Source organism: Mobula hypostoma, chromosome 20 (genome assembly GCF_963921235.1).
Source record: "Mobula hypostoma chromosome 20, sMobHyp1.1, whole genome shotgun sequence".
Classification (NCBI taxonomy): Eukaryota; Metazoa; Chordata; class Chondrichthyes; order Myliobatiformes; family Myliobatidae; genus Mobula; species Mobula hypostoma.
Window position 1 is genome coordinate 48,840,656 of NC_086116.1, and position 27,868 is coordinate 48,868,523.

Consider the following 27,868-nt stretch of genomic DNA (forward strand, 5'->3'; position numbering starts at 1 on the left):
AATTGGATGAATTCAATGGGCTACTTTTAATAATGATTAAGAAAATGCTGTATCGTGGGATAATGGTTAGCACAATTCTTTTCGGTGTCACAGTGGTTAGAACAATACTTTACAGTACAGGTGACCTGGGTTAAATTCCCAGCGCTGCCCGTAAGGAGCTTGAACGTTTTCCCTGTGTCCGCATGGCTTTCCTCCGGGTGCTTCAGTTTCCTCCCACAGTCCAATGACGTACCGGTTGGCAGGTTAATCAGTAATTGTAAATTGTCCTGTGATTAGGCTAGGGTTGAATAGGTGGGCTGCTGTGCAGCATGGCATGAAGTCCTGGAAGGGTTTACTGCTCGCTGGATATATAGATAGATAGATAAATAAATAAAGAACAAACAATTGACCATTAGTGATGTGACATTTTTGTTACATATAATTTCTGCTTCCCCCAGGTACTCCCTATGGAGTAGTAAAATTCGACATTAAAACAGGCACTCATGTTTAAAATGTTAACAATAGCAATGCAAGCATATTAAAGCATCAACAGAAAAGTTCATTTAAGGTTACTGATTCAAAGAGAGATGTTACACCTTACATACCCCACTAGAACCTGGGTTGAAATCCAGCCCACGTTGCTGGCAGCAAATAGCCCATATGAAATGAGCTATCTCAACATGCGTGGGCTCACGGCCCTGAGCTGTCTACATTTCAAAACTAATTGACATGCGATTCAGAAAGGATGCAACAGTGATTACTGTGGAAATAGAAGACACACGTTACAATCTATTCTGTTCTCAAGGGGTTTGTGTAGAATGGGCTCATTATTTTGCTGCACTCCACACCCGGTGAAATGTTCCCTGTTTGAAGAGCTGAGTCACAGGAGCTCTGCGCTTCCAACCAGCTGTACAACCGCAGAACTGGCAGTGCCAGGGACTGACGCAACTATCATCCTCACTTGCCTTGAGAAGCATAAAAATCTCTGAGGGGGAATTATCTTGCATTGAAAATATGCATTGAAATTGCAATGAACCCAGGTGATTTGAGTTATAGACGATATAAAATTCACGCCTCTTTGTCGTTCAGGCACCCAGCACACTGTTTATAAAATTAGTACACCTCCACTGGGTTCTTAAGTAGATGGCACCATTTTAAGCTAACTACTATTCATTGAAGCCATGATTTAACCACCTAAAGAAGAAATGGGTTCTCACTGTCTCAACAACTGCTGGAAGTCATTTCAAATATACGAACAGATTTGAGCAAGCCCAGAGCAAAGACAATAACACAAATGCCACTTTTCTGAATTGGCTTTGAGTACCTTAGAGAACAGCAAATATTTCTTCCACGTGCCGGATTCCAAGAAGTAACCCAGATTCATCAAGAACAGTAAAGATAGTGGCAGATGGTATGTTTCTTGCCAAGAAGTAATCAGGATATTTTGAAATTGGAATTGGTTTATTATTATCACATATACTGAGATGCAATGAAAAACTTGTCTTGTATTCCGTTCATACAGATCTAATCATTACACGGTGAGTTGAGGCAGAACAAGGTAATACTGTTACAGTATACAACCAACTACACCCACTTCCAGCGTTTAGATGCTCTATTATCCGGTGTATGGATAGCTGGCACAGTCCGTTTGAAAATTCAGGCCCACTCCGCTAATTAGCAGCCACATTTGGCACCAGGATGTGGGTATTTAAAGAGCATCCAAACTCAAGTTGAGTACTCAATTGTCAGCTCAACTTCAGTTCATTTTGGATTTCTGTCTCATTTGGATTCTCATATAGCATCTCGTCAAGAACCCTGTTCTCATCTCAATCTCGACATCGTGTCTAGAGTCTAGTCTCAGCTTCTCCAGCACTTGGGTCCTTACCATTCTCGCCTGGGTCTCTCATCCCAACAACAGTAAGAGAATGAAGAACAAAGTGTAACAGCTACAGAGAAAGAGAAGTGCAAGTAAGCAATAATGTGCGAGATCATAGTGCAGCAGACCGTGAGATCGAGAGTCCATCATATTATACTAACTTTATACTAGAGGGGTAGAAGCTTTCCCTGAACCTGGTGGCACATGTTGTCAGTCTTTTATATCTTCTGCCAAATAGTGGACGGGGTCTTTGATTATGCTCTCTGCTTTTCTGAGGCAGAGAAAAGAACAGACAGAGTCTATGGAAGGGAGGCTGGTTTCCATGATGTGCTGAGCTGTGTCTATTAATTATGCAGTTTCTTGTAGTCACAGCAGAGCAGTTGCCATACCAAGCTGTGATGTATCCAGATAGGATGCTTCCTGCGGTGTATTGATAAAAAAGGCTAAGGGTCAAAGGGGACATGCCAGACACCTTTAGCTTCCTGAGGAAATAGAGGTGTGGGGTGATCTACATGATTGGACCAGGAGAGGCTATTGGTGATGTTCACTCCTAGGAACTTGAAGCTCTCAACCAGCTCAACCAACATGAATCCAGTCAATGACCAGCTTTTTTGTTTTGCTGAAATCTGCTTCAGTGCTCCAGTAAGAACATAAAAACCAACAGCAGTAGGCCACATAGCCCTGTCAACCTCCTTCACCATTCAATAAAATCGTAGGTGATTAGACTATGGTCTGTATTCTACTTTTCTGTCTCTGTCCATTAGCTCTGAGTTCCCTACAGCTCAAAAGTCGGTCTTTCTCAAGCTTGAATAGATACTGTCATGCAGTTTTCATGGCTCGTGATTCATGTTCTTCTGACAGAAAGATTTCCTCCCCATCACCATCATAAATGAGATCACAGGGTCACCGGGTGCAGCAGGGATCCTCCCAGCTGTAGTTTTATTCTCCCTTTCAAAGCGGGCGTAAAAGGTGTTGAATCTCAGATAATGATGAGAGGGTGTACGGGAGCAAGATATACCAACTAGTTGAGTGGTGTCACAGCAACAACCTGGCACTCAATGTCAGTAAGTCCAAGGAGCTGATTGTGGTCTTCAGAAAGGGTAAGACTTGGCAACACAAACCAATCCTCATAGAGGGATCAGAACTGGAGAGAGTGAGCAATTTCAAGCTCCTGGGTGTCACTGTCTCTGAGGATCTAACCTGCTTCCAACATATTAATGCAGCTATAAAGAAGGCAAGACAGTGGCTATATTTCATTTGGAGTTTGAGGAGGTTTGGTTTATTACCTAAAACATTCAAAAATTTCTGCAGATGTACTGTGGAGACCATTCTGACTGGCTGCATCACCATCTGGTATTGAGGGGGAGGGGGGGCTACTGCACAGGATCGAAGTAAACTGCAGAGAGTGATAAAATTAGTCAGCTCCATCACGGCTACCATCCTCCATAGTATCCAAGGCATCTTCAAGGAGCTGTGCCTCAGAAAGATAACGTCCATTATTAAGGACCCCCATCACCCAGGACATGCCCTCTTCTCATTGTTGCCATCTGGAAGGAGGTACAGAAGCCTGAAGACGCACACTCAGCAAATTCAGGAGCAGTTTCTTCCCCTCTGCCATCTGATTCCTAAATGGACATTGAACTCATGAACACTACCTCATTACTTTCTTTTAAATTTCTGTTTTTGCACTATTTACCTTAATTTAACTATGTAATATACATATATATACTTACTGTAATTCAGTGTTTTTTTTCTATATTTATCATGCCCTGCATTGTACTGCTGCTACAAAGTTAACAAAATTCATGACATATGCCAGTGATAGTAAACCCGATTCTGATTCTGATTCAGATTCTGACTTTAAGTCCTAGAAGAACATTGTGTGTTGCAGATCCAGGTCTCCTCTGATGGGTTATGCAGTATGTGAAGCCACAGACAAGTAAGAGAAACGTCAGAGATAGGGCAGTTGCCTTAGAGGGCGGGGCGGAAACTCATAGCGAAAGTGATCAAATTGACGAGTTCAGCCTCAGTGTAGACGGTCACTGATGCAGTTGTCAATATAGCAGAAAATGAGTTGGGTATGGGTGGGGGATTGACCCAGAAAAGGCTTGAAGCAAGGACTTTTCCATGTTGCCAATAAAAAGACAGATGTATCTACAGGCCAATGAGTGTCTGTGTTCGATCTATAGAAAGTGGGAAGAAACAAAAGTTGTTGAGGGCAAGGACAAGTTCTGTCAAGTAAATGAGAGTGTTTGTGGAAGGGAACGGTTCCTCATATCAAGGTTTAATTCTGAATTCTTTGTATAAAATAAGTTGCCCTACTCACAGATCACTAAATTATAACCACATAAAATGTCCACAACAAAATGCTTTGGCAAATTTGGCTAACGAATTTCTATAGCTGTATAAAGCTATATGTACAGCCAGAGAATAGGGTTGGGGCTGCAATTAGTATAAATGGAAAATAATAGAAAATAGTTCTGTAATGTTGTGCCAAAATGTAATTCTGCTCCCAAACAAATTAAGTGCTCAAAACACTGAAAGACTACCCACACATCTGATTCCTGGTCTCTTTCTGGAAACCCTCTTTGACTGTCGTTTAGAGGAGTGTGTAAAAAGACGTCCCAGACCACCCTGAATATTGATACTGGATAAAGAAGCCTTCCTTTGTTTTGCTAATTTGAGCTGCCAATTCTTGGCACAGTGTCACTGAACAATCTTCTCTGATTTTCCCTTTGCAATCCACATTTACGACAATTGCTGCCCCAACTCTTTAACTGCAGTCGTAAATGTAGCTCGTTACATCAACTCTAAAAGTTAACAATGAAACTTAAATTCTAAAATAGTCCAATAAACTAATGCTAAACTTCAATAAACTCTAAAAATGAACAACATACCCAAGTATGCAATTCTAACAACACAACTAATAAATGCCACAATAACTCTGTTTACCCCAGCAGTGTTGTTCTTGTAAGTTCTCAATAAAACTTTAGGATTGCCACACATAAATTATTAACTAGGAATTCCACAATTCTACAACCACCTCGCTACGCCTGCTTTTAAGCAATTTAGACAATAAACAATACAAGTCTCATTTGTCCTACACAAACTACAAAATGTAACTCACAGCCAGTACGTATAGGCACCACTTACTAGCAGAATACTTGGAATGGTTACATAGGCCAGAAACAGCTCGTGAAAGACTAGAGGCAAGGAGAGAGAAACCTAAAAGTTTATTAATTGCCAGGGAGGTGAAAGGTCACCGCTTGATGACAGTAGTAATAGTATCAGGTGATGTTGTCGATCATTTTCACTCATGCCTCTATAGTGGGAAACAAATAGAACGAGGTTGAACAATGCACACTAAATGCTAGAGGAACTCAGCAGGTCAGGCAGCACCTGTGGGGTTTCGGCATGAAACATTGACTGTTTATTTCCCTCTGTAGATGTTGCCTGACTTGTAGAGTTCCTCCAGTATTTTGTGTGTTTCCCAAGGTTTCCAGCATCTGCAGAATCTTGTGTCTCTAAAAGCATGTTGAAGAACACTGAGGGCAGGAACTTACAAAACATTTCAATATCTATATTAGATTAGAATCAGAGGTTCCCCACCTGGGGTCCATGGACCCCTTGGTTAATGGCATAAAAAAGATTGGGAAACCCTGAGTTAGAATGATAAAACACCAGATTGAAAAAAATACGTGGTTAGGGAAGACTTGAAAAATAAAGTACAAAATGTATAACTTGTCAAGATAAGAATATTTAAACTTTTGTGGGGGGTAATTGAAATCTCCAACAAAATCATTATCATAAAATAGATTGAAGTGCTTGGGAATCTTTGTTCGTCTGAAGTATATGTGAAAGCATTATTTGAAAGGCAAGTTTAATTCAAGCAATGATAAATACATTATTTATTACAACTGATTCATTCTCTGAAATGCAGCAAATGGTTTCAGAGAAGCAGTATTACCAAGTCCCACAGTGTTGGTGAAATCCTAGCCACCTATTGCAGCATATTTTCAGGCAAAATCAGTCACCTCACTCTCACTCTCTCTCTCTCCTAAAATATTTGAACTTGCAAATTGCAAAGAAACTTAACTTTAGTAAACCACAAATGACTTGCTATTTTAAAAATACATACACAATTCCCCACAGCTTTCTAATGTTGGGAGTGTGGCGGAGAGGAGAGTACAGCTCATAAGTATTAAATAGATGTCTCAAAGCCAATCTTTGGGTGGGACAAGGTCAAGGTCCATTGACCACCTATTAATTCAAATAAACCAACTACTTCAATTATCACGCAGAAAAGAAGCTTCATTTGAGGCTGCAAATGGTTTTAAATTCACATGCTATTTATTTAAAAGAAAGCATAATGTTGACAGCCAGGTAATTTTCCAAAAGCTTTAATTACAGTTTTGGATAATCGTAAACACATTTCAAGTAAGCAGGTAGTGGATAAGAATATTCCATGAATAAACATGATTATGAGTCCCTTATTACACAAAATGATAAACGAGTGATTAAAACTACAGCCTGCAACAAGTGGGGTGTAAAGTGAGTTTCCTACTGACATAGTGCCTGCCAACAGGTTACCTTCATTACGTACACAGGCCTTGCACTTTCTCTAAACTGAAGATCCCATTGGCATTTCGTACGTTGCTCTTGTGTCTCCTGAGATTTTTTTCTCTATTCCTTCACTCTCAAGTCCAAAATTATATTTTGACTCTCTACACAGCCACAATTTGCACTTAAATAGAATCTTCAAAGTGTTTCGCAAAACTACGGTTAACCAAACTTAACATGGAGCCACATAAAGGGTCAGGTGGCCAAAAGGTTGGACAAAGGGTTAAGTTTTAAGGATCAGGTTAAAGCAGGAGAAAGACGGAGGTGAGATGGGGAAGTAATTCCAAAGCCTAGAGGAGATGGCTTTGAGGGGTTTCAGCAAAAACATCAGCAGAAAAGTCGTTCAAGTCAGGGATATACAAGAGAGTCGCACAGGTTTGAAAGGCTGTAGATCCAGATGGGGTTAGTGATGTGGAACATTGAGAATATAGACAAATAACTCAGGTATTAAACCACCAATATTCACAATCCCTCTTTTATATCCTGTCCTAGAAAATAATGTTGACATTTATTCTCCTTTCCAGTCTCTTTTGTCCATATAATCACATCTGATATCCTTTAAGAACAGAAAAAGAGATACAAGGCTGAAAACGTTCAGCAGGCTGAGCAACATCTGTGAAATGGGGATGGTCCATGGGTTAGTGTAGACTCCTCCACAGCACAGAGACCAAATGCAGACTGAGTTATTACTCTGTGGAGTAACTGCGTTTGCCGAAGAGGGTATGGAGAAAGATGCAAGGTGCTGTGTGACAGAGGGCTCTCTGATCTACGGGTTGTTCCCAGGGACGTGCACACACAGAGACGGGCATCGTGCCGCTGAAAGGTCATCATCTCGGTGAAAGTCGCCAGTTGGTCTGCCAGCACGTGGAGATGCATGCACGGAAATGCTGCCAGCTGGCAATTCCAGGTTGCGAGAGTACATGTTGAGAGCCGCACTGAATCTCAGAGCAGCCGGGTGGGGGAGGATTCTTCCGCTACTGGACAGTGAGGGGCTAATGAGGAAAGGTGAGGAAACCCCTCAATTATTGTCACAGTATACCACCCCACAGGGGCCTTATGAGTGGCAACAGTCCTTTTGGTTTTAAGAAATGTAATTGAACACTACTTATCATATTGTGTTGCCTCTTACATGTTTTTCCAACTCTTGCCTCCGCCACTCCAGACACCAACTACTCTTTGTGTGGAAAGTTTACCCTTCTGTTCCCCTTTGAACCTTAAACCTAGCTTTTGACATCCATACCATGGGAAACTCTGGCTGTCTATCCAATCTACACCTATCATAATCTTACATAATTACTATCATTTCACATCTCTTTGGCTTCAATGCAAACAGACCCAGCCTGTCCAAGTTCTCCTTATAACTCACGCCCTCCAATCCATGAAGCATCCCTGTGAATCTTTTCTGCACCCTCTCTAGGTTAATCACATCTTTCCTGCAATGTGGTCTTGTCAAGACTATAATGTCTGTCATTCTCCACTAAATGCACACCAGACATTCAGCTGAAACAGCAATTTTGATTGCTCGACCAAACACTGTTGCACTGCCCCCCACCATAAACCTACAAGGGTCAGTGTCAGAAGCAATCCTTGCAGACATAAATACATTTGGAGTTTAAAGTGACAATTCACCTGACTCCGATACAAGTACAACTCAGCAGGTTACCTCACTGTACTGGAAAGATCAGGAAAAGGAGTTTGGCAAGAAGGAATATCCACTTCAAGTGATTCTCAGGATAAGCAGATTTGCAACAAATTCCATTTATTTTAACCAATATTTCTCTCACAGATCCTTGGCACTCAACCTGACAATTTCTGGTTTAAGATGGTGAATCTCAGTGACTTCTGAGTGGTGGCCAATGAAACAAAGAAAACAACTAAATTCTTTGTTAATCACTCTTTTTCAGGTAAACGACCATCACAAACAATAGCCTGTAACTTTCCTTTGGACTTGGAGGCAATTTGATGCAGCAGAACCAAGGAAAGGCAAGGCAGCTGGCCTGCTGCTGAGACCAAAAAGGGCCCAAGGCTCGACTGATTTAAGTGCCGGGCCGAGTCGGACAAGTCGGGTACAGGCCAAATTGAGGCAGTGGGGCCCAGGCCCCAGAGCGTATCGAATCGACTGAACCCGATGTTTGGATGACGATTTGGGTACCGGGCCAGATTGAAAAGATCGGGGTGTCAGGACCCTAGGTGAAGGATGGGCCAGTTCATTTCTCTGCTCTGTGATATTTACTCAGCTCTGGCCAGAACTAGGGGTCTGTGGACAGACTCCTTTTGTGGACTTCAGCTCAGAATGCTATTTGCTTGCGTTTGTTGTTTGCATGATTTGTTTTTTTTTCCTCTCTCTGCACATTGGGTGTTTGGTTATCTTCCTTTTTTAATGGGTTCTTTTGGGCTTCTTTGTTTAGTGGCTGCCTGTAAGGAGACCAATGTCAAGGTTGTATAACGTACACATACTTTGATAATAAATGTAATTTGAACTTTGACCTTTTCTGGTTAATTTATTAACACCCTAAAAAGAAACCTCCATACAAACAGTTGAGTTTCCAATACTGCAAAAGTTTCTATTACTGCACATCAACATTTACTGGGACTGGGAGAACATCACTAAGAACAGCACAAGTGCATTGTGAATCAGATTCTGGTGATATATTAAATACAGTCAGTGGCCACTTCATTAGGTAGACTTGTACAGGGGCTCGTTAATGCAGTTATCTAACCAGTCATCATGTGACAGCAGCTCAATGCATAATAACATGCAGACATGGTCAAGATGTTCAGTTGTTGCTCAGACTAAACATCAGAAAGGGGAAGAAATGTGATCTAAGTGACTTAGGACCATTGGAGCCAGGCGGGATGGTTTGAGTATCTCAGAAACTGCAGATTTTCTAGGATTTTCACGCCTAAAAGTCCCTAGGCTTTACAGACAATGCTGTGAAAAATTAAAGACATCCAGTGAGCCAGCAGTTCTGTGGGGGAAAAGCAATGCCTTGTTAATGAGAGAGGTCAGAGGAGATTGGCCAAACTGGTTCAAACTGACAAGGAGGTAATAGTAACTCAAATAGCCATGCATTACATCAGTGATGTGCAGAAGAGTATCTCTGAATGCACAGGACATCATACATGGGTTCCCAGACTTTTTTATGCCAAGCACCAATACCATTAAGCAAGGAGTCCATGGATCCCAGGTTGGGAACCCCTGAGTCGTCGAACCTTAAAGTGGATGGGCTACCGCAGCAGAAGACCACACAGGGTTCCACTCCTGTTCCTAATAAAGTGGCCACTGAGTGTAATATTAAATGTGTTCAATTTATTTTGTCTGTGGATTAAGCATTAGAAAGTAACCTGCAGGAAGGAGGAGGAAAAGAAGGAAGGAAGGAAACTATTTCTATAGCGCCTTTCTCTAACTCAGGAATTCCCAATACAATTTACAGCCAATTAACTACCGCTGATAACGCACAAGTGTAATTACTGTTAAACTGTACTAGTTATTTTAAATACTTCCAGAGGTTTTGAAACTATTGCCTTCAAATGTTTCTGGTACTCTTTTGGGGCTGAAAATTACGAAATTTCGTTTACTGACCAAATTCACCTCCCAAGTGCAAATTATAGGGTGGATCAGAAAGACATTAGCTGCAAACCCTTTCCAATGAGTCTCATCTTGGAAAACTTCAAAGATTAAGTGTGAGCATAGTGGAGTGCATTCCACTATTGGTTCAAATAACGCACCATGTGACAATCCCACACAACAATTTCTTGCCGCCATTAGATTTTCAAACAGCATAATGTACACCATGGATTGCAATTTGCCCTGGCCTCTTGCTAACTTATACAATAAACCGAAAGGTTAAACATGGCATTGTTCAGGCATTTATCAGCTCCTGAGAGATAAGACGTCCAGATCACGAAAGCAGCACTCTTCCCATGGCCATTAACATTACAAGATAATTCTTGTTGGAAATTGACTCATTTCCCCTTTTAGTAAACAAGCATTTAAATGACAAAAAAAAATCTTTAGGAGATACCAGCTATAATTATAGTCAAACATGAAGATTGACTTCAAAGTTACCAAAAATTATTGGAAAGCATGTGACTACTTCATGGCAAGATTCTCTCCGTCCTTCACAACGACACTAAAAGCTTTGCTGAGCTTTTGTATATTTTGAATGATATCTGAGAGTGATGCCACACAGAAAGGCTGTTGCAGCATCTTTGGAAACTGGTTGAAAACACAGGTCCTCACATGATATGTCACTATCCCGGCAATTTAATCTGCTGTCAACACTTTTTGATGTCCTATTTTGCTATTAACCCAGTACAGCTATCCAGTTTGTTTTCCTCCTCCCCTTTCTGATTTGAGCCAGTAAACATAGAACATAGAATAGTACATTACAGGCCCTTCGGCCCACAATGTTGTGCCGACCCTCAAACCCTGCCTCCCATATAACCCCCCACCTTAAATTCCTCCATATACCTGTCTAATAGTCTCTTAAACTTCACTAGTGTATCTGCCTCCACCACTGACTCAGGCAGTGCATTCCACACACCAACCACTCTCTAGGTAAAAAACTTCCTCTAATATCCCCCTTGAACTTCCCACCCCTTATCTTAAAGCCATGTCCTCTTGTATTGAGCGGTGGTGCCCTGGGGAAGAGGCACTGGCTATCCACTCTATCTATTCCTCTTAATATCTTGTACACCTCTATCATGTCTCCTCTCATCCTCCTTCTCTCCAAAGAGTAAAGCCCTAGCCCCCTTAATCTCTGATCATAATCCATATTCTCTAAACCAGGCAGTATCCTGGTAAACCTCCTCTGTACCCTTTCCAATGCTTCCACATCCTTCCTATAGTGAGGCGACCAGAACTGGACACAGTCTTCCAAGTGTGGTCTAACCAGAGTTTTATAGAGCTGCATCATTACATCGCGACTCTTAAACTCTATCCCTCGGCTTATGAAAGCTAACACCCCATAAGCTTTCTTAACTACCCTATCTACCTGTGAGGCAACTTCCAGGGATCTGTGGACATGTACCTCCAGATCCCTCTGCTCCTCCACACTACCAAGTATCCTGCCATTTACTTTGTACTCTGCCTTGGAGTTTGTCCTTCCAAAGTGTACCACCTCACACTTCTCCGGGTTGAACTCCATCTGCCACTTCTCAGCCCACTTCTGCATCCTATCAATGTCTCTCTGCAATCTTTGACAATCCTCAACACTATCTACAATACCACCAACCTTTGTGTTGTCTGCAAACTTGCCAACCCACCCTTCTACCCCCACATCCAGGTCATTAATAAAAATCACAAAAAGTAGAGGGCCCAGAACAGATCCTTGTGGGACACTAGTCACAACCCTCCAATCTGAATGTACTCCCACCACCACGACCCTCTGACTTCTGCAGGCAAGCCAATTCTGAATCCACTTGGCCAAACTTCCCTGGATCCCATGCCTTCTGACTTTCTGAATAAGCCTACCATGTGGAACCTTATCAAATGCCTTACTAAAATCCATGTAGATCACATCCACTGCACTACCCTCATCTATATGCCTGGTCACCTCCTCAAAGAACTCTATCAGGCTTGTTAGACACGATCTGCCCTTCAAAGCCATGCTGACTGTCCCTGATCAGACCATGATTCTCTAAATGCCCATAGATCCTATCTCTAAGAATCTTTTCCAACAGTTTTCCCACCACAGACGTAAGGCTTACTGGTCGATAATTACCCGGACTATCCCCACTACCTTTTTTGAACAAGGGGACGACATTCGCCTCCCTCCAGTCCTCCGGTACCATTCCCGTGGACAACGAGGACATAAAGATCCTAGCCAGAGGCTTAGCAATCTCTTCCCTCGCCTCGTGGAGCAGCCTGGGGAATATTCCGTCAGGCCCTGGGGACTTATCCGTCCTAATGTATTTTAACAACAACACCTCCTCTCCCTTAATATCAACATGCTCCAGAACATCAACCTCACTCATATTGTCCTCACTGTCATCAAGTTCCCTCTCATTGGTGAATACCGAAGAGAAGTATTCATTGAGGACCTCGCTCACTTCCACAGCCACCAGGCACATCTTCCCACCTTTATCTCTAATCGGTCCTACCTTCACTCCTGTCATCCTTTTGTTCTTCACATAATTGAAGAATGCTTTGGGGTTTTCCTGTACCCCATTCGCCAAGGCTTTCTCATGCCCCCTTCTTGCTCTTCTCAGCCCCTTCTTAAGCTCCTTTCTTGCTTCCCTATATTCCTCAATAGACCCATCTGATTCTTGCTTCCTAAACCCCATGTATGCTGCCTTCTTCCACCTCACTTGTCACCCATGGTTCCTTCACCCTACCATTCTTAATCTTCCTCACCGGGACAAATTTATCCCTAACATCCTGCAAGAGATCTCTAAATATTGACCACATGTCCATAGTACATTTCCCTGCAAAAACAGCATCCCAATTCACACCCGCAAGTTCTAGCCTTATAGCCTCATAATTTGCCCTTCCCCAATTAAAAATTTTCCTGTCCTCTCTGATTCTATCCTTTTCCATGATAATGCTAAAGGCCAGGGAGCGGTGGTCACTGTCCCCCAGATGCTCACGCACTGAGAGATCTGTGACCTGACCCGGTTCGTTACATAGTACTAGATCTAGTATGGCATTCCTCCTAGTCGGCCTGTCCACATACTGTGACAGGAATCCATCCTGGACACACTTAACAAACGGGACTTCTGGATATTAGATTTCCTTCTTTTGATGATGAACCTTTACAGAGTTGAATGCTATCAGTGGACAAACTAGTGCAAGTGTAGATTGGTGGACTGCACCCCTGCATCATCTTTCTTGTGGAGCTAACGTGTGGAATCGATAGCCAACAGGAAGGGGGTAAGGACATTTACGTTGATCAGCTTGCCATCTAATACACAAGTAAGTATCCAACCAAAAGTCAAAACTGACTCCACTTCATCCAGAGTATGGTTGCTATATTGGTGGGTGCGGGCTCTTTGCTTTGCTGCTGGTGCGTGGGAGGGGGGACTAGGAGGGGCTTCGGGGTTCTAATGTTTTAACTGTCACTCATTCTTTGGGGCACTCTTCTGTTTTCATGGAAGTCTGGGAAGAAAAAGAATTTCAGGATGTATATTGTATACATTACTGTGATATTAAATGGAACTACTAAACTATTAAAAACCTGGAAAGGCTTGTATTGTAACATTGCTGGTAAATCAGCTCTCTAATTCCTGAACTACGTACCTTTTCCCCAGGCAAAAGCAGAGCATCCACTGAATGTAACACCATGAATGACGAAGGAAAAAGAGTGGCCAGCTTCTGGAGATCTGCAGCCATCTGTAGTCCATGTACCTCGTCACATCCTGTCTAATGACTTCAGGAAATGTTACCAGGCTACCATCAGTAGCCAGTGCCTCGATAAGATAGTCAAGCATTTTAAGGAAATGTAGATGTGATTGGAACAATTTTGGGTTGAGCACTATGGTAGATAAAGTCAGGAAATGCAGTGTTGGGAAACGTCAAAAAACATGCTTGTCAAATAGTTTTAACTAACGTCATAAAACGCACTCCATCTAAAACATTCAAAGAACACACCCTTGCTAAAACCCTTAAGAGCTACTCGATAGTTCGTACATTAGACAAAAACAAAAAAAAACCTTCAGAAAATACCTCCTGGTTACATTTTTAAGGAAAAACACCCTAGTTAAAAAGTCCATGAAATGAATTCCACCTGAAAGCTACACCCTAAATCATACCTTCATGAAGTACACCCTAAATCATACCTTCATGAACTACACCCCAGCTCATACCTTCATGAACTACACCCTAAATCATACCTTCATGAACTACACCCTAAATCATACCTTCATGAACTACACCCTAAATCATACCTTCATGAACTACACCCCAGCTCATACCTTCATGAACACATCCTAAATCATACCTTCATGAACTACACCCTAAATCATACCTTCATGAACTACACCCTAAATCATACCTTCATGAACTACACCCTAAATCATACCTTCATGAACTACACCCCAGCTCATACCTTCATGAACTACACCCTAAATCATACCTTCATGAACTACACCCCAGCTCATACCTTCATGAACTACACCCTAAATCATACCTTCATGAACTACACCCTAGCTCATACCTTCATGAACTACACCCTAAATCATACCTTCATGAACTACACCCCAGCTCATACCTTCATGAACTACACCCTAAATCATACCTTCATGAACTACACCCTAGCTCATACCTTCATGAACTACACCCTAAATCATACCTTCATGAACTACACCCTAAATCATACCTTCATGAACTACACCCCAGCTCATACCTTCATGAACTACATCCTAAATCATACCTTCATGAACTACACCCTAAATCATACCTTCATGAACTACACCCTAAATCATACCTTCATGAACTACACCCCAGCTCATACCTTCATGAACTACACCCTAAATCATACCTTCATGAACTACACCCCAGCTCATACCTTCATGAACTACACCCTAAATCATACCTTCATGAACTACACCCTAGCTCATACCTTCATGAACTACACCCTAAATCATACCTTCATGAACTACACCCTAAATCATACCTTCATGAACTACACCCTAAGTCATACCTTCATGAACTACACCCTAGCTCATACTTTCAGGTGGTACAGCCTAGCTTTCACCTTCAGGAGTTACACCCTAACTCATACCTTGAGGAGGTACACCCTAGCTCATAGCTTCAGAAAACACACAACTAGAATAGAAAAGAAAGGATGTAATACTGAGGTTTTATAAAGCACTGCTGAGGCCTCACTTAGAGTATTGTGAGCACTTTTGTGCCCCTTATCTAAGAAAGGATATGCTGTAACTGGAGAGGGTCAAAGGAAGTTCACAGAAATGATTTTGGAATGAAAGACTTATCATATGAGGAGCGTTTGATGGCTCTGGGCCTGTACTCACTGGAATTCAGAAGAATAAGAGGTGACCGAATCGAAGTCTATTGAATGTTGAAAAGCTCAAAAGAGTGGATGTGGAGAGGATGTTTCCTATGGTGGGAGAGTCTACAACTGAAGGACACAGCCTCACAATAGAGGAGCATTCTTTTAGAATGGAGATGAGGGGGAATTTCTTTAGCTAGAGAGTGGTGAATCTGGAATTCATTGCCACAGGTGGCTGCAGAGGCAAAGTTTTTAATATATATTTAAGGCAGAGGTTGACAGATTGTTAATTAGTCAGGCATAAAGGGATATGGGGAGAAGGCAGGTGATTAGGGCTGAGGGAAAATTGGATCAGCCATGATGAAATGATGGAACAGACTTGACAGGCCAAGTAGCCTAATTCTGCTCTTATATCTTCTGGTCTTATCGTCTAACAACTACCATAAATAATCATAGCCTGGCTAATACCTTCAGGAAGCAGGACCTGGCTCTTACTTTAAAGAAACACACCCTAGTTAACACCTTTACAAAATACTGCAAATCTACTAACAAGGATACCTGCAGGAAACATAGTTTGCCTAATATCTTGAGGCACCATGTTTAAAAATAGATAAGAAGATACACAGAGGAAATACAGTATTCATGCATCTTCAAGAACCAAATGCAATCTAATTCCAAAAAAGAAAATCATACTCAGCAGGAAATGTATTCTTATCATTAGCATCAAGAAGTATATCCTATCAAATAGCTTCAGGAAGTAGTCATAGTTAATACCGTTAGTAAATAATTTCAGGCACTTTCAGGAGCACGCTCTGTCTAACATCTTTAGGAATCACACACAGTTCATTATCTCTGTACTTAGGCTAATACCTCAGGTGTGTTCAAGAAGCACATTCCCATTGATATATTCAGCAAACACAGTGCAGATCGTATCATCTTTGAAACTGAGCAGAAAGTAACTACAAAGTCCTAATAACTTTTTTTAAAAAGTAAATATTTTTATATTTATTCTGAAGGATAGTGTTATACTTGTGATTATATTTTGCACAATTATGCTCTTCTGGACAATACTGAAGAAATGGTAAAGTTTTAAAAATCAAGTTAAAGTGGGGAGACTTTTATTCAAACAGCAATGTCAACAGACACAGCAACTGGGACAGCAATGGTGCAAGTAATCCTGCTGAAGACAATAGAAAATCAGCCGTGACCTGTGATTCAGTAATTACAATAAGTACACTGTGACGGCATGGCACAGACAATTACACAAATTGCACATTTTGCTACTACTTCCACAGATGAGGAGCCATTCTTAAGAAAAATGTCTTTTTCTCTCTGAATGATTTAACTATAAACTTCAGTTGTGCATTTTATTACTCTGGAGACGAAGAATTTAATTAACAGGCACTTACAAGAGATGCTAAAAAGTGCTGGAAAAGATTTTCTCAGCAATTCTGTAACAGTTCAAATTTTACACACACACTATGATCCATTGTAAGAAGAATGTTGGCCAGAGCAATGAACTCTGCCTACTTACAACATCTACAAAATGCATGTGGTTTTGGATTGTAGATTGTGAGGGGCAGCAAAGGAGAATCGAGCTCTTCTCTTGGGGTTAAAAGAAAGAAAAGGAAAAAATATTATATTCCAGAATGGAGACAATACGCTTCAGGGATAGTGGAGTAATGAAAAATTGTCAACAGAAGAGAGTGATTGGTCATCTGAAATGAGAATCTAAGTAGATTTTTCCTCCTCTCTGCCAAAGTACAAAAATAATATACATTCTATTTTAGCATAAAAACCATCAGAAACCGACTTGAACTTAAATTCTGAGTTCCAGACTATTTTGTTAGAAACATAACAGATATCTGAATGATATTGCTTGCACACACCACCAGGTTCAAGAATAGTTATTACCCTTTAAGCATCAGGCTTTTGAACCAAAGGAGATAGCTTCACTCACCCCCAACACTGAACTGATTCCCCAACATACTGACTCACTTTAAAGGACTCTACGACTTATGTTCTTGATAATTCTTGCTTATTTATTTATTTGGTTTTTGCACATTGGTTGTTTGTCTGTCTCTTTCATATACAGTTTTTCAATTGTTCTATTGTGGTTCTCTGTATATACCGTGAATGCCCGCAAGAATATGAATCATAGGGGATACAATGACGTGTGAGTTTTGATAATAAATTTACTTTTAACTTCTGAACTATGAGCCCATGAACCGTCAACTTTTAACAAGCCACTACTTCACACATTCGAAACCTTCCATCCTTCCTTATATAACACGTGTAACTTTGTGAACAACCTGCCTTGCTTCACATCACAGATCAAATTCAAAGATGGTGCTGAGATAACCTCGGCCAAGGTAATGTCAGGAAAAATAAAGAAGGGCTTATCAGGGTCTTCTCTTCTAAATAGATCCGTAAGGAGTCTTTTCGGTCTTTGGTTCTCTGCTTTTCCTACAAGGCCATACAGTAGATGCCTACCATCTTTTCTAGTCCCATTGACTGAATGCCATGACACCACGTATTTAGTCAAGACAACCTCTCTTGGTGGTATGATCCATTTGGAGTTCTTCAGGGAGGAGGTACAAGAGCCTGAAGACAACACACACAAATTAGGAACAGGTTCTTCCCCTCCACCATAAGATGTTCGAACCCATGAATACTATTCACTATTTTGCTCTCTTTTCATGTATCTTATATATTTCTTTTTGTAACATAATAATTGTTTTATACATTGTACTGCTGCCACAAAACAACAAACCTCACTACATATGTCAGTGATAACAAACCCTGAACCTGATTCTGATTCCACCATTACCCTGACCCAAGGAAATAGATGGAAGAGGGACATGTCAGGGATTTCTCACCTCAGTTGTCACTAGATTTGCATCCATCAATTCAGGAATGTAAGTGTGAATCACACCATTATAGTTGGAGGCATTAAAAAAGATAGCGTCAACAATGGTAATCATGAAACCACTGGAAGATACTAATCCATTCATTTCATTTAGCTCATTCTGGGAAGGAAATCTGCTGTCTCTATCCACTCTGTCCTGGCCTATACATAACTCCAGATACACTTCTGTGGTTGACTGTTATTTGCTTCCTTATTTCAAGAGTATTTATTAATAGAAAGGAAATGCATCACCAGCAACATTGATATCCCATGAATGAATAAGTCAGAAATACCCTGCTTCTTCCTCAACCACTTAACTCCATCTCCAGTAAAAAAAAATTAATGATATTGTTAATCCTGAGTCAACTTTCACTTTTCCACATTTTCCAGGTCCTTTGCACATTTTCACCATGGTCACAGCTGAAATGAGTTGTCACCCCAATAGGTCAGATGTATTTAATGAACCATGTAATGAGTAATCCCTTTCCGAAAACAAGGACAAGAGTCATTTCAGTAGTTAACACACACTGACCCAGATTCACATATACCCAGAGCTCAGAGGTCGGAGGTTACATGTTCCATCTCTGCAAGTAAATTACATGGAAATCAAAGTACAGGAATGTCAAATGGAAAAAAATAACTTCAGATACTAAACTAGAAAATGTTGTGCCTAAAACAAGGGCTATGCAGTATGGTAATTCCGGGCAGTTTCCAGAGTAGGTTATACATGGTCGGCACAACATTGTGGGCTGAATGGCCTTTAATGTGCTGTAGATTTCTATGATTCTATGATACGAAAGAAACCTTGAGCTGCAAAGTACTGACCTCGTTGGCTAAAGCGAATGTTCCCCAGTGTATTCCTACAGACTTCTTTGCTTGAACATCCACGTGGATCCTCACAGCCTCTTCTGGGTTCACGTGGTTGTACTTCATGAACCACCTGGAGGAGAGACGAAGACATGGACTGATAAACCGTGAGCCTCAAACCCCAGAGCGCAGCGCTCCGCGTTTCCGTGCTGAGTCAGGCAATACGTCATCACCCTCCTACACTTGATCAATTCAACAGAAAATGCAAAAAAGAAGCAGGAAAGGTGATGAAGTTTGACTAGTTCATGCATAAGCTATAAAACTTTGCCCGGCCTATGTTTGTTGTTACCAAAATTCTAACACAATAAGTAAGCAAAAGAGGATTCCAGAAACATTGAGTAAGCCTCGTTTTCCATGAACTGAAGGCATTAATGTGAGCTATTAATACAAGTACCACAAAACAAGGCTGGATAATAAAGGAAGCATGAAAAAAAGCAATCTACAAAATAAGCTAAATGCCTAAATGGTGAATTAAAATGTAGTTAGTTATCGTATCAGTAAATATCTTAAAATTTCATATAGGCAATTATTTTTTAAGTGAGGTTGTCATTATGTAGGTAGAAAAATTCCCATGAATGAGCACAAGATAAATTCTCTGGCAGTCTTTGATGAGGAAAGAATTTTGATCAGAGACTTGGTGGAATTCAGCACGAGGTATTCTAGAACAGCCGGGGGCGATCTTTTGAATTTCTCATTTAATGAACAGTATCTTTAAAAAAGCACTGCGGCACTGGAATGTCATTTTAGATTACGGCCTTGAATTGCGAAGGAGGTAGAAAGAAAGGAAAAGCTTCTGCAATGATTACAACTGTGTTGCTTAAGCATAAAATATACTGTCCCCCTCAAGAAGCCCATTCTGTGTCCTATGCACAAGTTAGAGGAATTTGCAGTGATCTCAAAGAAATGTGTAATATTATCTGCACTGATTTTAAGACAATCGATATCTTAAATGAGCAGAGAGGGCAGAAGGGGTAGGGGTTCCTCATGTTTAATACAGGGAGTAACTGAGCAAGCAATATCCCACATTTGACCCTAATAGTTAAGTAAATTAAACAACTTCATTTCACTCAGCTTCCCTGTGCCTTCACTGAACTCTTCCCGCAACCTATGTACTCACTTTCAAGGACTCTTCATCTCATGTTCTCGATCCTTATTGCTTATTTATTATTTTTTCCCCTTCTTTTTGTATTTGCACAATTTGTTGTCATTTGCTCACCAGCCCACCCTGTTGGTGGGGTCTTTCATTGATTCTATGATGATTATTGGAATTATTGAGAATGCCCGCAAGAAAATAAATCTCAGGGTTGTATACAGTGACATAATAAATTTACTTTGAACCTTGAACTCTGGATAAAGTACAAGTTTCAAGGTAAGTTAATTAGAATAAGTTTCAACAAATCATATATATACATAATTTGTTAATAAATTTACTTTGAGCTTTGTGTTAACATGCTGGATTAGAAAACACATACGAGGGGTGATTGATAAGTTTGTGGCCTACAGTAGAAGGAGTCAATTTTAGAAAACCTAGCACATTTGTTTTTCAACATAGCCCCCTCCTACATTTACACACTTAGTCCAGCGGTCGTGGAGCATACGGATCCCTTCTTTGTAGAAGTCGGCGTCTTGGACTTCCAGAAAGTGGTCCACAGCAGGGGTGATTGATAAGTTCGTGGCCTAGGGTAGAAGGAGATGAGTTATACAGCTCTCGTTACATGCACGTGCAGTTCAACTCTTTGAGTGATCATGCAGAAAGTTTAAAGTTAATAACTCATCTCTTTCTACCTTAGGCCACCAACTTATCAATCACCCCTCTGTGTACCACTTTCTGCAGGTCCAGCACATCAGTCTCTGCAACTTCAGCCGGATCCTACCACCAAATACATCTTTATACCATCCCACTCTCTACTTTCCACACGGATCACTCTCTCCGTGTTTCCCTTGTCCATTTGTCCTTCCCCACTGATCTCCCTCCTGGCACTTATCCCTGCAAGCAGAACAAACTGCCCATTCACCTCCTCCCTCACCTTCATTCAGAATCCCAAACAGTCCTTCTAGGTGAGGCAACTCTTTACCTGAGAATCTGTCAGGGTCATCCACTGTGTGGTGCTCCCAGTGTGGCCTCCTCTACATCAGAGGTCCAACGTAGATTGGTGGTCCATTTTGTTGAGCACCTTGGCACCATCCACAACAAACATGATTTCAAGTGGCCAACTATTTAAATTCCGATCCCCATTCCCATTCGGAAATGTCGGTCCATGGCCTCCTCTACAGCCATGATGAGGCCACCCTCAGGTTCGAGGCGCAACACATCATATTGTGTCTGGGTAGCCTCCAACATGATGGCATGAACATCGATTCCGCATAATTTCTCCCACCCCCTCACTTCTCTATTTTGCCCCTGTTCATTCTGGCTCCTCGTTTACTACTTCTCATCTGCCCATTATATTCCCCTGGTGCCCCTCCTCCTTCCCTTTTTCTCATGGTCCACTCTCCTCTCCTATCAAATTCCTTCTTCTTCAGCCCTTTACCCTTTTCATCTATCACAACCCCCCCCCACAGTTTCTCACTTCTTCCCACTCCCTTATCCACTTACCTTCTCCCTCACCTGGCTTCACCTGTCACCTTCCTGCTTGTACTCCATCCTCTCCCCCCACCTTCTTTTTCCTGGCTTCTTCCCCCTTCCTTTCCAGTCCTGATGAAGGGCCTCAGCCCAAGATGTTGAGACCCTCTCCATAGACGCTGCCTGACCTGCTGTGTCCCTCCAGCATTGTGTGTGTGTGCGTGTTACCCTGGATTCCCAGCAGCTACAGAGGCTCTTGCGTTTTCAAAACTGTACATGCTAATGGTTTTAGTATTCATCACTTCACCACCATTCCACTGCTCGTGACAGATAGTCCCAGCAGCAGCTTGCTCTGGTACTGCAGGACATAAATGTTCTCTCCAAATGCAGTTCATATTTCAGCTGAATCTTCTGCAGAGCTGGCTGTCTGCACAGTTGAAGTGGCTGCTGCAAAGATCATATATTGTAATGGATGTCTTATCAATAAGGCAGATTGAATGTTTTCATTTCTCATTTATGAAATACGGTGGACAGTTTGATAAAAAGGGATTAACTGTCTCAAGCATCCTACTATGGCAAATATATCTGGTTCAGCTTCAATGGTGATGAAAGAATCACAAGCAAAACCCGTTGTGCAAACCTGATTTGAATACTAAACCAAGAAAATGGTAATGTACAAAACAATATTTCACCCACACCTCACAAATTATGCACCGTTTTATACTTGCTGTTGAAAGAATAGAAGAGCTGAAAATGAGTAGGGCTGACTCACTAGGATAATCTGCAAAAGGCATCTGAAATTAGAGAATTTAAAAGCAGACCGAAACTCAATGCAGCGAGAAGGAATGCTGAGCAGTCTAACAGACATGCTCGGCATCTGCAGTTAAGAGAATCAATGCTGAAAAACAGTCTCCACTAGTAAATTAATTTGAATCAAGAATTAATATTGAAAGAGGTGGTGAAAATATTTTATGCATACGGAATTATTCGTTTGTGGAAGGCATTATTGCAAGTAAAAATACATTTATATTGTCAAAAGCAAGGAACTAGGAATGCTAAAAATATGAAATAAAAACAGAAACATTGAACAGTATCTGTGGAAATGAGTGATCTCATTAAAGTCTCAGGTTGATGATCTATCAGTATTGGAACAGTACAAGAACAAATGCAGAATGTTTTCATTTGCAGAGAGGGTGAGGGGGCTGTCTTTCACAACATGGCAGCCATAGCTGTCCAGGTTCCACAATTGTTTACTGTGTTGTTGAAAATAGGGATATGAATGCTAACTAAGCATAGCTAGTCTGAAAGAGTGTAAACAAAAGATAATGAATTAGGACAGTAGATAACCAGTCTGTACTGCCTGTGTCAGACCTGGCCAATTCTGATGAAACTCTCCACAGATGTGATCTGATTCACTGAGCATTTCCACCACTGGCTAATTTCTTATCTCCAGCTATAGTTGTGTTCTGCATCTCACTTCCCCAGTTTCCTTTCTCTCTCTCTCCGGCTATCATTTATCTGCCTCTATTTACACTCCTTCAGGCAGATCAGCTATGATTAACAAGCATTCAATTTCTTCTGGTAGATGGCATCAAGACAGCTGTCTCACGCATATATTCTCGGTTTCCACACTTCGACTCTGTATTCACCATTCCATTGCCACAGTGCAACTTAAAACATACTTGCTTCCTCACTTTTCTTAGCTCAGATGAAGGGTTATTGGTCTGAAACGTTAACTTAGTTTCTCTCCCTGCAGAAGCAGTCCCCCAACTAACAATGGGTCTCACCAATGAAGAGGAGGCCGCATCGGGAGCACCGGACACAACAGACGACCCCAGCAGGTGCGCAGGTGAAGTTTGGCCTCCCCTGGAAGGACCTGAATGGAGGTGAGGGAGGAAGTATAGCACTGGCTGCTTGCAGGGAGAGAAATTAGTAGATTAGAGGGGGAGGGATGAATGGACAAGAGAATCATGGAAGGATTGATCCTTGCGGAAAGCTGGGGGGGGGGGGAGGTAAAGGTACATTTAGTGGTAGGATCCCTTTGGAGATGGTGGAAGTTGTAGAGGATAATATGTTGGATGCAGTGGCTGATGGGGTGGTAGGTAAGGACAAGAGGAACCCAATCACAATTAAGGTGGCGGGAAGCTGCGGTGAGCACGGATTATGATTTGCTGTTATAATGTCAGGTCACGACCATCAGGAAAGACTGAGCAGATTAGATTAAAGTAGCTTTATTTGTCACATATATATTGTAACATCAAAACACACAGTGAACTGTGTCATTGATGTCAACACCCAACACTATCTGAGGGCGTGCTGGGGCAGGGGTGGGGGCAGCCACAAGTGTTAGCGAGCTTCCATCACACCCACAACCTGCTGACCCTGACCCTAACCCCTACACCTTTGGAAGGTGGGAGTAAACTGGAGCACCCAGAGGAAACCCACCTGATCACGGGGAGAACGTGCAAACTTCGCGCAGACAGTGGCAGGGACTGAACCCTGATCACTGGCGCTAACCGCTGTGCTGTCGTGCCCTCTATACACTACCAGAAAAAATTGAGAAGACAGTTGTACTTGCAGGAGAAAATAAACTCAATTAAAAATCCAGGAAAAGCGTCTTCAACCAGAATCTTGTTAGAATATGAAACTTGGAGGAAGCCAGTGTGGGCCAGAAATGTCAGCCTGGAACTGTTGGGCCGAATGGCTTATTTCATTTCCGTTGGATGTACATGGAAACTAAGAGTGATGCAAGGAAAACAGAGGAATACTGGACCACTGAAGGGATTGTAACGATATCTAATCCTGCTGAGCTGCTCCCTTTAATCAGCTGGCAATGTGAAAATAGACATTTTTTAAAAATAAACTGAATTTTTCAGAATTTATCTTTAATTAGAGGGAGAATGGAGGAAGGGTGGGTTTGTTGAGTTTGTTACTTTTCCCCTTTTCTCTCAGTTTTGGCTCCATGCAGCACAATTTCTCCCCTGTGAGTGAGGGTCATATTCCATAATCCAGACTGGGCCAATCTGAGAAACGTGGAATGCAGCACCAGGCCTATGGGGACATGCTCCGATTTGTCTCCCTTATGATGAAGGGTGTTGCCCACATATGTAACTCACAACTTGATGAGTCATGGCCAGCAAATGATTCTATTGTTCTACCACTGCGTGTGCAGCTATTCAATTTGCTCAAAAAGTGTTAAAGCCAAAGTTTTAGTGACTTGCTTTTCTGCGTTGTCCATGGCAACGATAATTGTTAAACCTTAACTCAGCCCCTAATGCTAGGAGGTTTTTGCTCTTTGGTACGTGCTTCCTCCAAGTGATCCGTGGACTATATATGATCATTCCTGTAGAAAGGAAAAGAGTGCTACCCGTACGTTGTGAGAAAGTAGCAATTTCAGCATTGTCACATTTTGACATTGATATGAATTAGTGGCAATTGTTTTGATGAGGCCATTTAGTGAATTATTAGACTAAATCAAAATAGTCTACAACTGGAAATAATTGACTATTCCCCATCTCAATTCAAGGTCAGAAAGTACTAAGTACATGAAATATAATAAATAAAATTCAGAAGCACCTTAAAATCTACATACCTTGGCTCATAGGCTCCAATAGGAATTGCGGCAAGATCAAATGGTCCATATCGTTTCCCTATTTGTTCAAAGGCCACACAGTAACCTGTATCACCAGCAAAAAAAAATCTGTTCCAAGGTCCGAGGACACACCAGCTGCCCCATAGTGCCTTGTTATCATCTGTTACAGTCCGCTTGCTCCAGTGCTGCACAGGTGTAAAAACAAACGTGACCTCATCGTGCCCAGGGATACAGTTCTCTTCCCACCAGTCTAATTCGATTACGTTCTCACAGCCACATTTCTGCATCCAGCCTAACAAACCCAACGGTACAAACCACCTCAAGTCACTCCCAAATCGCTCATTGAGACTAAGCACGGTATTGTAATCCAAATGATCATAATGGTTGTGACTAATAACCACAGCGTCTATTTTGGGCAACTGAGCCACCGTACAGGGTGGGTTTCGGAACCGCTTCGGTCCGAAGAACTGCACCGGTGAAGCTCGTTGGCTGAAGATGGGATCTGTCAGAAAAGTGACCCCTTCCATTTCCACCAGCAGCGACGCGTGTCCCAACCACGTCACTCGGATTCCACTGCCCACATCGCCCACCAGTTCTGGGTTTTTGACAAAGAATGGTTCTTTTATTGGCAATCCTTCATCAAGTTCCTAGAAGCAAAGACAATAGATTAAAAGAAGAAATGGCCTGTTTTCCCCAATGAATTGTTGTCACCTGCATGTTTAACTGAGATGAATAAAAGTGTTATGAAAAAGCAACACACTATAAGCAAATCACAATCACCACCTTTACAAACAGGCAGAATCTTACTTTAAGTTCATTTCTAAATCATAATGTGAACTAATAAGGTGGTTGTTTTGACCAATTAGAGTTGACAAAAGTTTCCTCTAGGTTGGAATTTTGATTGTTAAACCTTCTGAGCAGAAGTCATCTAATAATGGTCCCTTGAGAGTGCTACTGGAAGGTAACTACTTCTCTTGAACTGTTCTGAAATAATGATCAAACAACTTCAGGAGTGAAGGAAGGTCTACAGTAAGTCTGTAACCAAAAACACAGATATGTTAATTCATGTACTACTGAACGCGTTCTGTGTCAAACTTGGAGATGGTCCTCCAAAAAGGACTACAACCTTGTCGTAGGGTTTAGAGGCTTGTGTGCCTCAATGATCCAGAGAGCTATGTTGGCTGGAGTCCAGGCCTTCAGCTTTGGCTCTTGGTAGGGTCACCCATGGGTTAAAGGGTAGAGGCCAAACTAAGGGTGGTCCACCGGTCTTCCAGGTTCCAGACTAGTCAAACAAAAATTGTTAAAGAAACAGCAATGAAGAATCTTTCTATATCTGTGTGTGACTGTAGGGACAGACAGAGATGGAGGACCTTCATTGCTGCCCTGAACACCAGCAGCGTAACAGGCAGTAACTAACTTGGAGATGATACTGGACTTGGTGGCAGAGATTACAGGGTGTAGTGGGGGGTGGGGAACACTTGATAAATTACTACAATATATCCTGCACGCCATGCTAGAGCGGACAGTTACGGATTCAGTGACAAGGCAGAAGTTTGGGAACTTCTCTGCTTTATATGCAATAGAACTTCTTTACCCAATCCAGGCAAGTGGTGAGAATTCTTATACACTCCTGACTTAAGCTTTGGAAATCACAGACAGCACTATATTATGAAATAGCCAGTCACATTACTGAAACAGCTGGTACTGTTAAAGCATTTGGCCATTTTCAACATACTGATAATGAGGACCTCAGCAATGGTAATGTTGTTGAAAGATAGAAGAGGTGTTTACTTACTAGATCTCATTATTAGGAATGTAGTCCGATTGCAATAGCCCAGTCTAGATACTGTTCAGGTTATGGTACAGATCAATACTGGCTATAATCAATATCTAAACTTGGCTGGTTAGACATCAACAGATCTGAGGCTGGAGCTGATCACCATCTGATCTTTAGATAGTGATGTATAGTTGGAGGGGATAATTCTGTGACTGTGACAAGATGCTTCCAAGAAACCTTGCATGACTTCAGGTATGATTACAGCCACTACAGGACATTCCCTTTGAGCTACAGATACATCATATTTTCTTGGTTCCTTGCCTAATCAGAAAATCAGCTAGACACATCCCTCAGACTATTGTGCTAATGCCCATGTTTCGATCTAGACAGTTAGGAACATAAAACATAGCACAGGAACGGGACCTTCAGCTCACAAAGTCTGTACTGAACATGATGCCAATTTAAACTAATCTCTATTGCCTGTACATGATGCATATCCCTCCATATTCATGTGCCTGTCTCACGCTACCATCATATCTGTGACAACCTGATCCATCCAACTACGTAAAGTGTTTGTCCTGTAATTTTGTTAAAACTTTGCCCTCTCCTCACCTTAAATGCATTTCCTTAGGTACTTTGACATTTCTACCATGGGAAAAAGAATCTCACTGCCTGTCCTATCTATGCCTCTCGCAATATTATAAACTTCAACCAGGTCTCCCCTAAGCTCCTGAT

At 41.6% G+C, this 27,868-nt stretch overlaps 1 protein-coding gene across 7 annotated transcripts in view; it reads right to left on the reverse strand.

Moving 5' to 3' along the window:
* The window catches only part of napepld (N-acyl phosphatidylethanolamine phospholipase D), a 45,288-nt gene that overhangs the window by 9,741 nt on the left and 7,679 nt on the right, over positions 1–27,868 (reverse strand). For 5 of the 7 annotated variants that reach the window (XM_063072840.1, XM_063072844.1, XM_063072845.1 and 2 more), the window contains exons 3-4: positions 25,357–26,003; positions 19,160–19,274 (exon numbers count right to left, since the gene is read on the reverse strand). In XM_063072840.1, the coding sequence (XP_062928910.1) occupies positions 19,160–19,274; positions 25,357–26,003 (762 nt within the window). Of the gene's footprint in view, positions 1–19,159; positions 19,275–20,774; positions 20,879–22,536; positions 22,559–25,356; positions 26,004–27,868 lie in introns of all 7 variants that reach the window. The other 2 variants (XR_010021127.1, XM_063072841.1) reach the window with 2 other exon arrangements.